The sequence below is a fragment of the Pipra filicauda genome, unplaced genomic scaffold (genome assembly GCF_003945595.2).
Source record: "Pipra filicauda isolate LSUMZ 115617 unplaced genomic scaffold, ASM394559v2 scaffold53_size3534045_pilon, whole genome shotgun sequence".
NCBI classification, from domain to species: domain Eukaryota; kingdom Metazoa; phylum Chordata; class Aves; order Passeriformes; family Pipridae; genus Pipra; species Pipra filicauda.
In genome coordinates, this window is record NW_024104687.1 from 1168378 (window position 1) to 1180712 (window position 12335).

Here is a 12335-nt window from a genome sequence, read left to right on the forward strand (position 1 = left end):
GCCAGTGATATTTTCTAAATAAAGAGTTTGGCGTCAGTGAGAAGTGTCTGCTTTCCCAGGGCTTTGACCCACCCAGCTTTTCACCCATGTTTTGGGTGACTTTGCAGGTGTTAAACAGGATTCCACTGAAGCAGGAGGGTCTGACTACCAAAGATATCGCTCTCAGAGCTGTTTTAGTTACACTTCATCATCTTAAGCATATGGTTTCACTTCCAAGTGTTTAACATTTCCATTTCCTCAGGAAATCGTTCCTTCTATTTTTTAAACTTTTGAAACTGGATGGATATTTTTGCTGGCAGGCAGACCCGAGAGCGACACAGCGACCAGCCCCAGCCCCAGAGAGCCCCTGGCTGTGGTACCCACCAGCCTCCCCATCCTTCCCCTCCTGCAGCAGCTCCTGAGCACGGCTGGGGGTGCTTCAGCCAGGTCCCTGGGGTGCAGCATGCTGTTAAAACACTCCTGCTTTCCTTACCCTAGTAAAACTACCCACTCCTTTTTTCAGCTTTAGCTGGGAGAGATGTTTTTCTTTCTCTGTCCACTCTGGGCCCATGCATCCCAAGAATTAGTTGAGCACAGACTGCTTTAGCTGATTTAGTGAGGCCAACAGTGAGATCGGGGCCTAAGAAAATAGTTTGTGTCACCTACAAGGAATGAAAGCATTTTCATCCCGTGTTTATTGTCTGTGTTGGTATATCCAGCAGTTACATGCACATGACGGAGGAGTGATGGCTCCAGGGGACTGCTCTGGCTGTTGTGTTTTCAGAGATTATTTCTGGTATTTCCTTTTTCCTCATGGCAAACGAATCACCCCCTCACGTGCTGGCCAAGTTCTGTGCCATAGGAGGAAGTCTGTGCTCACGTCTTCTTTATGGTGCATTTACCCACATATGTCATAGTGTTTAGCTGCTGGTTTTCTTTTCCTGCTGTGCTGTGAAGTGCAGTTATGGATGTGCAATTTGCACGCTCATTTGGCTGGTATCACTGGCCCTTTTGTGAGAGGATCATCCTCTGCTGCAGTGAGTGTCACCATGTCAAACACCTCTGATAAGCTGACTGCATTCTGTACAACGAGCGTTGTCGCTGTGTATCAAATAGTGCTGTACAAGAGAAAATGTAGAGCAAACCAGCTGATTAAAGTGTCTGTTCCTTTCTGTTTTACTCCTGTTACAAGTACAGACAGTCACAGTCTTTGCTCTGCTTGTTTAGCAGGAGGAAGCTTGCTGTGGGCTGGGGTTCCTGGAGGCATTGAGTCCTGCCATGAGCAGGCAGGGCCTATATTTTATTCTTACCTTCTCAAGAGTTAGTCAAGGGAGCAGAAAGCATCATCAGACATGTAGTTAAACCTCCAGACCTCCCAGGAGAGCTCACCTGAGCTGCTCAGGCTCTGGCTTCGTGCTGGCCCTTGGGGCACTGTGAGTTGCTGTTTGGATCTGCTGACTCTTCCCTAACTGTGTCTGCACACCCCTTCACCTTCTCACTAGAAATGCTACTCAGTCAAGCAGCACAAGCTTGCACCACTCCCAAGGACACCCCCAAGGCTCCTCCACATCCCAGCAAGCCCACTGGCTTTCTTGCCACGTGGATCTGTGTCATGATGTTCCGAGCTGAAGGCTCCAGCTCGTGCAAACAAACCAGTGCCGCAGGGTAGCTGCTGATAGCTAGACAGACTGGAGGTCAAGGTAGGATTTGCACTGATTTCAATACAGTTTTACTTGCAAGAGAGTATCAATCCAGCCTTCTGGATAGATTGAGTGCTCCTTCCCTCCTGTCCCACAGAGCAGCAAGTCCAACATCTCATACAGCGTTTTGTGATCAGGACAGATGTACTCAGAGGGTGGTGAAGCCCTGGACCAGGTTGCCCAGGGAAGTTGTGGATGCCTCATCCCTGGAAGTGTTCCAGGCCAGGTTAGATGGGGCTCCAAGCAACCTGGTCTGGTGGAAGGGGTTGCTGCCCATGGCAAGGGTATGGAACTAGGTGATCTTTAGGATCCCTTCCAACCCAAACTATTCCGTGATTCTACGATGTCCTGGTTTTGCAGAACACGATCCCCAGGGACCTGTGATAAGTGAGCCCTTTGGCTGGGTGCCTCCATGGCAAAGGTGAGCTCCATCACAGACATGTGCCTGCATCCCTGGAGTGCACAGAGCTGAAGGGCAAAGGGGGAATAAAAGACATTGCAGGAGCCACTCCAGGCCCGAGAGAGAAGTAACCAAGGCACTGACAACTTGTGTGGGTTTCGTATGTCTGTTTGCAGGGCTGTGTTATGTGTTTAGAAGCTGGTTGTTTCCATAATAACAGCAAGTGCCATATGGCAGCGAGGAGGGTGGTGAGAAGAACGCCTAAGGAAACACAGTATGTTGTTTGACATGTGTGTACTTCTAGAGGAATAACGTGTCTCAAGCAAATAGTGCTGTTCCAAGCAGGCTGGGGGAATTTTCTGCTCTCACCAGAAAAATATCCAAAGCCCTCAGCATTTGTCCTGGTGCAATGCCAGTTAATGACGCCTGCCCTTCGTCCTTGTTTTCCTGCAGATAGTCCTTGTGATGGGCAAAGGACCTCTTGCTTTACTGCAAGTGATGGTTCTGGATGCACCAGCACAGGGGAATGGCATTTAAACATGGAGTTTAAGAGGAAATACTGTTCTATAAGGAGTACTGTGTGGAACTGAAACGAGCCAGATGCCATATGCTCCATCCATTCCTTAACGCTCAGCAAGTAAATAGCAGAAATTTTGAAACCTTTGAAAATGCATAGTTTATACTATAATTGTTTAGTACAGAGTGAGCAGAGCATCTCCACAGATTAGGGGCGCTTTAGTGCGTATCTAGAAAGCATCCAGGAAGGTCTCCACAAATTACAGATTTTCCTGCCCTTTAATGTATGACTCACATTTCAAGGTCTTGTAATTTGCTCCCCACGTTCTCACAAACATCACCAGTACCTTTGAATACATTTCCACTGCAGGAAAATATGGAATTATTTTTTCATAAGACCTGAATGGCTTTTGCCTTTTGCCAAAATGAGTTCCACAAAATTCAGCCCCTCTTATTTGAGTCTTAAAGCCATTAATTATGTTTGTATTTGGATACCTGAAATGTGGTGGAGGGGAGAAGGATGTTGTTCTGATTTGAGGTCGTAGTTCTGCACTCATTTGCAATTCTCTAAACTCCTGAACAGTCCAGAAGACAAAGCTCTTCTCATTTTCATGCTTCTCTTCTTCTCTTTGTTGCCTCTAGAGAGAGATTACTGCAGCATATGTGAAAAGCAGCCGATCGGAAGGCTTCTCTTTCGGCAGTTCTGTGAAACTCGACCCGAGCTCGAGTGCTGCATTAGGTTCCTTGACTCGGTGGTAAGTCAATTCTTGTGATATTTTGGGGTGCTTCCCAATGCTCTCCTGACAGAGGAGACTCCTCTGACCCGTAGGAATCCCTGTTCCATGGGGTGTGAGGGCTGGCCCCATCAGCAGCCCAGCATCACTGGCGGTAGAGGGGCAGTGCTGCCCGCGGGGTTGGTGCCAGCCTGGAGGGACACCAGAGCAGGATGAGGACAGGTACCCCCCAGTGCTGGTGTGGCCTCCCTTCATGTCAACTCCTGAGCTGCTGTGAGTAATGTCTTCTGATGTGGGTGAAGCCTGAAGTGCTGGGAGGCACTGGGAGGAAAGGGAAGGTGATGAATGGACTGACAAGAGAGGAATGTGATAATGCTAATATCTCTTACCAAGGCTTTTCATCTGTAGACTTCAGGGTGATTTACAAAGGATATCCTGAAAACTACCTTGTTTTTTCAAATAGGAGAGCAGAGGCACAAGGTATAGAAGTGACTTGATTGAGATCACTAGGAAACAAATCTCCATTTTCCATCCCAGTGAGCCACTGAGCAATGCCCCCCAGCCCCGGGGGGACCTGACGCTCTTTCCCAGTCTGGCAGTGCTTGGCCGTGTGCACTGCCAGCTGTTCACAGTGGAAAAGTCTCCCAGTGACTTTCTTGCTGGGAACCTGTGAAAGGGGAGGTGTTGATCAGCCAAAAAGCTAAATCATAGCAGAGAGGAAGATGAACTTGTCGCTGCTGAGTGTGAGTGTCCATGGGGCTTCACTCCCTGGTTAACACTGACAGGGAAAAGCAAAACAGTGCATACCAACAGGATAAAATTGGTGTGTTTGTACTGTGGTGGTGAAGGTATTCTGAAGTATAGGGAGATGTGAGGATTGCACTTTACGTTGTAAAAGTAACAGTCTGGAAGGGGACATGTGGTCTCTTAAGGTTTATGTCAGTACTGCAGTAACTACAGCAAATCCACAACATCACAGAAAGTGTTGGATAAAGTCCTATTCCAATCAGTTTTAGCCAGTCATGACTTCTACCTGTTATTCTTAGCACTGGCTGTGATTTTCTACAGTGAAAGGTGTAACCACCAAGGTACACAAAACATCTGACAAACACTCTATGCAGCTGTGCTCAAGGCCAGTAGGCAGCAGGGGGCTTCAGGTACCCTGGATGTGTTTGTCCTGCACCAAGCCAGCATGAGACACCACCCACCCATCTCGGGGAAGGCACCCCACAGAAATGGCACACAGGGTGTAACACCTGCAGCCCCGAGGAGGTGGGTGATGGCCATCCCTCTAGGAAGCTGCAGAAATCCTTGGGGAGACAGTCACAAAAGGCCACTTGTAAGTGGTTTTAATTTCAGACAGAAGCGACGGCGTCACCCTCAGTTTGGGGAGGGTTGGCAGGGCTCTGCTCTTTTCTCACGCCTCCTCTCAGCAGCAGGCACCACATTTTGGTTCCAGCAGCGCCCAGGGGCTGCAGAGAACAAGCCCCTGTTGTGTGAGCCCTGCATACACACTCGGGGCATCCCACTGACAGCAGCAATAACATCTGGGCACAAGCAAACATCTCTGTCGGCCCCGGTGCCCCCCGAGCCCCGCGTGATCCCCTGGGCTGCAGCGCTGCCCGCAGCCTCTCCCGCAGCCTCTCCCGCAGCCTCTCCCGCAGCCTCTCCCGCAGCCTCTCCCGCAGCCTCTCCCGCCTCTCCCCGTCGCGCCGGCTGCCCGGCCACCCTCGGGCTCTGGGAATTGAGGGCACTGTGTCATTTTGTTCTCCCAAAGCCCTGTGGAGCACTGACAAGCACCGAAACTCCATGTCCTCTCCTCATCCGTGCAGCACAGGCAACACTGGTCCTGCAAACGCTGGCGGTGGGACTGGATTTGTTTTAAAGGTTTGTCTCCAAGCAAAGCCAGACTGATATTCCCAAATCCTTTTGCAAGGGGGGTGCTTTACACCCACTCCCATGTTGCTTTTTCAGACTGGAGCTGCCCTGTATACCTTTACTGGGCTGGTGGTCTGTTCCCAGTTAGGCTCAGACTGGCAGGAGGATTTTGAGGATTTGATGAACAAAATGCCTGGCTGTGTGGAGGTCTGAATATTTATCTTTCTCTCTTCTTTTTAACACTAATTAACAGCAGTCTCCTTTGTTTATTGATTTCGGATTCTGTACAGGCTTGCTCCCAGCCCATGAAAATCCCTGCATTAGGCAATGTTAAGGTCAAACAACACAGCCCATGGCCATTAAATTGGATGAGTGCTACTGAAATTTGCCCAGCAGGGTCACACTGTGTTGAGTGAGCAGTGGGATTCAGGCCAAGCCCTGTGTTAGGCAAAAAACTCCTGTAATGAGACCAGAAGTTTGACTTTACAGCCCTATTCTGACTTTACGTTCCTATTCACCAGGAATGTGAAACCTTTTGGGGACCACCTGCTGTAACAAGCCCCAAGCAGGAGAAAACAAGAGCCTTAACTGTCTTTTGTCTTAGTTATTTTTCTAACATGAGATGCGAAACTTAGCTTTTGTGTAATAACAAACAAAAAGAAAAAATAAGAGGGGATAATATTAATGAGAGATTCACAGAGCTTCTTGCACATAGAGAGGTAGGACCACCTCTCTTTTCCAGAGCCCATCTAAGTGACTTTACCAGGGTCACATAGTAAGGCACTGGCAAAAGCCAGTAATTGATGTCTCCCCATTTTTAATACATTTTTTTTTTTTAACCCATGCACTCAACTGCCTGCAAAGAATGGAATGATCAAGACTTATGGGAAGAAACCAGAAGCTGAGTCAGACACTTAACAACCCACCAACATCCTTATGGAAGACTAAGTTTTGCAAGCTCTCTTACACCCGTGCTTCCAAAGGCTGGTAAAATCAACCAGACCTTGCAGACCAGAATCCATAAAGAGACAAAAAAAAAAATCCCTCTTGGCTGGACATTTATGTGAGCTGTTGTGTGAAATAACTAACCTGGTCTGATGTAGTCTCCTGAAAATCTAATTATGGCAGCGTCTGGGGTTTTTTGTCTGTGCAGTACAGCAGTGGTTAGGCTGCTTTCTGAAGAAAAAGGGTTTGTCTTGTTCAATTCTGTGTGCGTGTGGGTGTGTAGCTGTCAGTTCCCTCTGAAACCTGTGAATACCTTGGCCACTTTCAACCAGTAATTGTGATGAAAGTGCTCAGATGCACAGAGTTTCTACCTGCTTTCTGAGGAGAGTGTTTGAGTAATAACTCACAACCAGCTGTAGCACAGACTATGACAATACGTGGTCTGTAAGCAGGAGGCCCTGACATTAGATGATGAGAGATCAAAACCAAGAGATAAAATATTGAGTAAGAAGTACTGATGGCTGCAGCTCATGCCTCTAAACTCATCTGTGTGCCTGTAACCACAAAGATCCCATGGATAGCTCACCAAACCCTCATGTCGCCACTCAGATGAAGGAACTACATGAACATAAACTCCTATTGTTAAACAGAGATGGTTTAAGATTAAATCAGCTCCTCCGTAAGCCCTTCACAAGGAATTCACACACAGCCCTGAAGCACACTTTGCTCTGCTTACAAATATTTTAGCGACATTGTACAACTTTGGAGCTGTTGAAAGACAGCCATGAAAATAAAGTGCGAGTGGATATGTTTCCTGTGCTGAAAGGCAGATCAGTGAGCAGGGAATGTGCTAGCAAGACGTTTCCTTCTCTGCAGCCAGTGCTTCCAGGACAAGAGAGCAGCAGTTCAGTTCAGCAAGGACTTCTTGCTCCTGTCCCCTCCTCAACAGCACATTCCCGGGGTGCCAGCTCCTGACATTTCCCTCTCCTCTCCTGTGATTTTTATGTGCCATTATAATGAAGACTTTAGCTTCTGGACTCCCTTTCCTGCTTCATCTACTCACATGTATAATTTATTTTTTTTTTCCGGGGGAGGGCTTTTAATGCAGACCAGATTTAGATTGACTAGAGGAGAACGTGGCCCATTTTGGTCAAGGAGAAAATAACCTGACATTGTTTTCTCTCTAACCTGACCAATGTTATTTCTTTGCACTGAAGTCACACAGAAATACATCCTCTGGAGGAAAATGGCCCCTGCTCATGATATCTGGGCTCAGGGGCTGGGGTGAGAGGCACATCTCCTCAGTGGACTTTTCAGCTGAACGCTTCACTAGACATTGCACTTATCTGGGGTGAAAGGACGAGTGAGCATCCATTTAATGCCATTTATAAAAACCCTGTCTTGCTGTTAGGGAGATTTCATTTGGTTAAGTCCCTTACATGGTGTATAAACCATCTGTGTATGTGTGTCTTAAAGCTGTTCAAGGCTTTTTCCATCAGAAATGCCAGTTTGTTGATATCAACAAACTCATTAACTCAAAACGTGTTTTTAAACAGTCAAAAGGGCTCTTTTTGCCCAGCCTTTAAGTATGAAAAATGTGGTTTCGAGTTCACTTTTCGTTTAGAAATGTGAGTTATTATGAATCCCAGCTGTCTGGGGTTTGCCTTCCAGTTTTTAGTCACAGATTTTAAATCTCCAGCAGAGGCAAGTGCAAGGACAGCCATTGAGGACAGAGCAATAACAGGGCAGAGCCTGGAGTCCGAGGAGGGAGTGAGCAGGAGCAAGAGCAGAGGGAGCTGAGAAAGTGGAGGTGTAAAATTGGGACTGAAATGCCAGTAGCCTTCTGTAGGTGCTCAGAAGGTGACTTCACTGCTCCTGACTTGACCAAGAAGCCAAAACTGCTCTGGTGGGAGTATCTATTCCCCTTTCCATCTCCTGGTAGGTACAAGGGACAACTCCTGTGGCTGTGTCACGCTGCTGCAGGCAACCATCAGCTACCTGCTGTGGGAGAGTGTCCTCCCAGATCTGCAGAGACATCTCTTTGGCTCTGTTTGTCAATTTGCACATATTTTTAAGCCACACAGTTTCCAGATCTCAAGCAATATTAAGATGAAAATAAAATACAAGATAAATTGGTGTGCCAGCATTAAAGCTGCTGATGCGAGCGCCTGTGGGGTCCCTGTGCCATTGCCCTGGAAGCTCTCCAGCCATCACAGGCAGCCTCCAAACCTCTTGCTCAGCTGTCCCTGAGCCCATGGCCCCATCCCACAGCCAGCCACAGGCTAGATGTTTCTCCCTTTCCCAGCTGAACTGCATTTTCCCATCCAATCCCACTCAGCCCATCCCAAGACCAGCTGCTTCAAAGGGAAGGACGCTTCACACCCCAATGCTCCTGTTCAGCTCCTAGGGGAGAAGGAGCCACCAAAGTAAGTACTACCTCAAAAAAACAGCAGCCAAAAGAAAAGTTAGCAGCAAACAGCAGCCAGCCCACATCCTCTGGCCATTTGGACTGAAGGATCTGCCCCTGCCCACAGAAAGAGCCTTCCCTGAGCCTGTCCCATGGAGTCAGGGTGATCGTAAATCCTCCTCTCGTTTATGAGCCATGAATAGGGCCCTGTCTGACCTAACTGGGGCATGGAGAAGCCATTAGACTTCAGAGCAGGAGCCTTGAAACACATGCCTGGATTCATCAAAGGAATAATGGAAAATATTTTGTTCCACGTGGATTTTAAGTAACGCTGTTATTTCTAGCAATTAGGGATTTGCAAACTGTAGCTGTGCTTTTGAGTATTGTGGAAGAAAGGGATGTATCTTGTGATTTAAGCATAGGACTAGAGTTGAGGACCTTGATGGCTTCCCAGGGAGGTGGCAGGGGGAGCATGGGGGCATCCCTGTCTGTCTCCTGTAATAACAGCTCATGGCTGAAAATATACCAGCATCTGTTGCTGAATAGCTTGAAAGTGGCACTGAAGGGAGAAATAATAATGAACTTAGAAACAAAATGAAACAGGCTTCTAGTACAGAACTGCAGTGAAATCAACACTGTTCACAGTTGGAGCTTATGGTTCCTTCTCACATCCTCACTTGTCTGTCACTTCCCACCTTCCACCACTGTGTCACATTTTCTGGGAATGTCAAATGCAAGTATAATTAAACTTTCCTTTTATTCCTTCCTAACTATCTCGAGACAGAATGAGGTACTCTGTATATATGTGTGTGTGTGTGCATTTAGCTCTACATATGTTGTATCCCATCAGGAATTGTATTTCAAAACACTGATCCAATCCCTGCAGAATTTTTTTCTTCTGGACTGTCTTGATTTGTTTCCCGTTGTACAATTTGGGTGGGATGTAAATGTTATAGGTTATCTGTGGCAAAAAGGATATCAAATTTTTTGACATCTCCCTGGTGCACTTCAAATAGCAGATGATGACTTACAATCAGGTTTTATTTGTTAGGAAGCCAATATGTTACCAGGATCCAGAGTTTAAAACCAAATGAAGGAGAGAGAAGTTGTCGTTATTGGATAAATTGTAAATAACATTGAGTGGAGGACTCAGAAGATCTCCTAGGTGCTTCCATGCTGAGGCAGTGCCAAGCAGTTTTCCTTTCTTTGCAGTCTTCTGCATAGACAGTTACATTTAAGTACAAATGTTTTCTTTCATTAAAATGCATTATTTCTGTTTTCTTTTACATGAAAAGCATCTAGTTTGTCTGTGAACCTAACCATAAACTGTAAGGTCCAAATAAGAGGCAACTTTCAGCTTTAAAAAAATCTATTCTTTTGTTTCACTTGCTATTCCTCTATTCCCTAGCAAGGAATCATAGAGGAAAATGCTGTTAAGATGCTGTAAACATTTGAGAGTGTCTGTGCTCTAAGAACTGAAATGACCCATACTCAGATACCATCTAAAAGGACAGGAAATAGGATGAAAGATTTTTTTTTTAAACCCTGATATTAAGTTTTATGAGGACATAAACAGTTTCATCCCCAAAATGGTCACTAAAAGAGAAGTACTGTACTTGTGGGTTTTAGTTTTTAGTGTATTTTTCATCAGTAATACAGGTTTGTCTTTTATTTGTGGTCATTGTCATTTCCCAGACAAAATCAGGTCGTAATTCCAGATTGTTCAAGCAACCTGCTCTGTGTGTGTGTGTAAATATGCAGCTTCAGACTGGAGCTGCAATAGCCAGCTGAGCACTGGCTAGATAGATGGGGAATAGCATTATTACTACATTGTGGTTTCCATGTCATTCCTGGGTTTGCTTAGCTGGGGTATCCATTACAGCCTGCCTTCAGATTTATTGCACCCAGCTCGGAGCAGTACATACATCTTCCAGTGGGCAAGAGTTCTGAAATTTGTTCTTCCAAGTGTTTGCCAGTTCAGTCTGATTTACCTTCTTTTTTTTTTTTTTTTTTTTTTTTTTTTTAAACTTCCTCCTCATTTATCATTGCAGACAGCTTGTATTGGACCAGGTTATTTAATTGGTTTGGCAGGATTTTCTGGGATCCTCTTTTTAATACAGTCATGAAAGCTGTTAGGCTCTCTTCTTTTCCTTTTTTTTTTTTTTCTTGAAAATACTCGAATCCAAAGGCTAAAGCTTTATATCCTGGGCAGTGCCAAGCAGGAATGTCATTAAGAACTTGTTGTTATTTAGCCACTGGGGTCCCATGCAGCACGTGTTTCCTTCGACTGCCTGCCATGGATCCAAAGCTTTAACTGAAGTGATTAATGTCTTGGTGGTGCACAAATAGTGCTTCTTTTGTTTGTTCTGTAAATATGGTCCTGAAACTCATCAAAAGTCAGTAATGCTACAATCCATAGGATAGTCAGAATTTTAAAATGTAGGCAAACTTTGTGTGTGAGATGCTCCTTTTTTTAATGCACTAGGGAAGCCAAAGAGAATTTGGCTCATAGTGTCTATTCCTCTAAATGGCCTCTCTTGTTTACTCTTGATCCTGAAAAATCTGCCTTCCGAAGGGAATGGGTCAAGGATCACTGAAAGTGATGGGCAAGTGTCTGTCTCTGCTTTGCACAAGTGTTGTTGGACCAAGGGGAAGACGTAAATACGTGGGAGAGACACATTCAACCCAAAAGACTATATATTGAAGGAGTTCACTTGGCACTTGAAATACCACTGTGACAAGAGTAACAAACATTCACTTTCTCTACTACTCAGAGAAATAATTTTACCTTCTGTGCCCACCTTCCTTTTGAGCAAAACCAAATGAAGTTGACGTCTCTTGTCACTGAGCGCTTTCTGAGAGCTGGTTTGGCAAGGCTATGAAATATAAATGAATTAAATTGTATTGGTGTTAATTAAGAGAGACAGCCTCAGAAAATGCACCACTAGGATCTGGTCAAAATAAAGTGGCAGGATTTTAATAAGGCTGTGTATAGAGGTTTTACTTCCACCAGAAAATGATATTTATCCTTTGGATTTTTCATACAGAGTGTTCTGTTAAGGCCACATCCAAAATGAAGTTATAATGGTGAAATATGAGTGCAAATATTGACTTTTATTTTTTATATGTCTGTTCCAGGCGGAATATGAAATTGCTCCAGATGAAAAGCTGGGAGAGAAAGGAAAGGAAATCATGATGAAATACCTCACCCCAGAGGTAAGGGGCAGCCAAAGTGGCATTACTGAAGGAATGCTGCAAGGCACACCTTTGCTAAACAAGGTTGTTATAGGCTTTGTAAGCCAGACTTCTAAAATTTATGGTGGCAATCTCCAGTGAATAAACCTGCGAGTCTTATACAAATAGTCAGAGACAACAAAAATTATAATGCAATCCAGAAATTGACTTCTAAGGACGAAATTGAGCTTACCAGGGGCTTAATTCATCTGTGGACAAGCAGGGGACTTCTCTAGTTTCTTAGTGTGGGAAGCTCTGTGTCTGTGGTGTAATGCAAGAGAGCTCAGTGCTACCAACAGATGCCCCAATTATTTCCTGTCCAGCTCAGGAGCGGTGGTGGCATTTCATGTACTGTTGTGTAGAAAGGACTGGCAAAACATGGTCTTTCGTAACGCTGTATTTTGGTACAGAAGTTCCCACTCCTCCCCCAGCACCGTTTTCCCCGGGGCATCCGGAGACGTGCAGGACTGGCAGGAGCCAGCAGGGTTTGGAGCTGGGAGGTGCTGCAGTGGTCCTGAGTGTTGCCTCTCGGGGCTGTGGGC

The 12335-nt window shown here is 45.7% G+C and overlaps 1 protein-coding gene across 1 annotated transcript in view; it reads left to right on the top strand.

Moving 5' to 3' along the window:
- Nucleotides 1–12335, top strand: part of GRK5 (G protein-coupled receptor kinase 5) — a 156501-nt gene that overhangs the window by 94945 nt on the left and 49221 nt on the right. Inside the window, exons 3-4 of the mRNA XM_027746477.2 lie at nt 3238–3350; nt 11698–11775. Coding sequence (XP_027602278.1) covers nt 3238–3350; nt 11698–11775 — 191 coding nt within the window. The remainder of the gene's footprint in view (nt 1–3237; nt 3351–11697; nt 11776–12335) is intronic.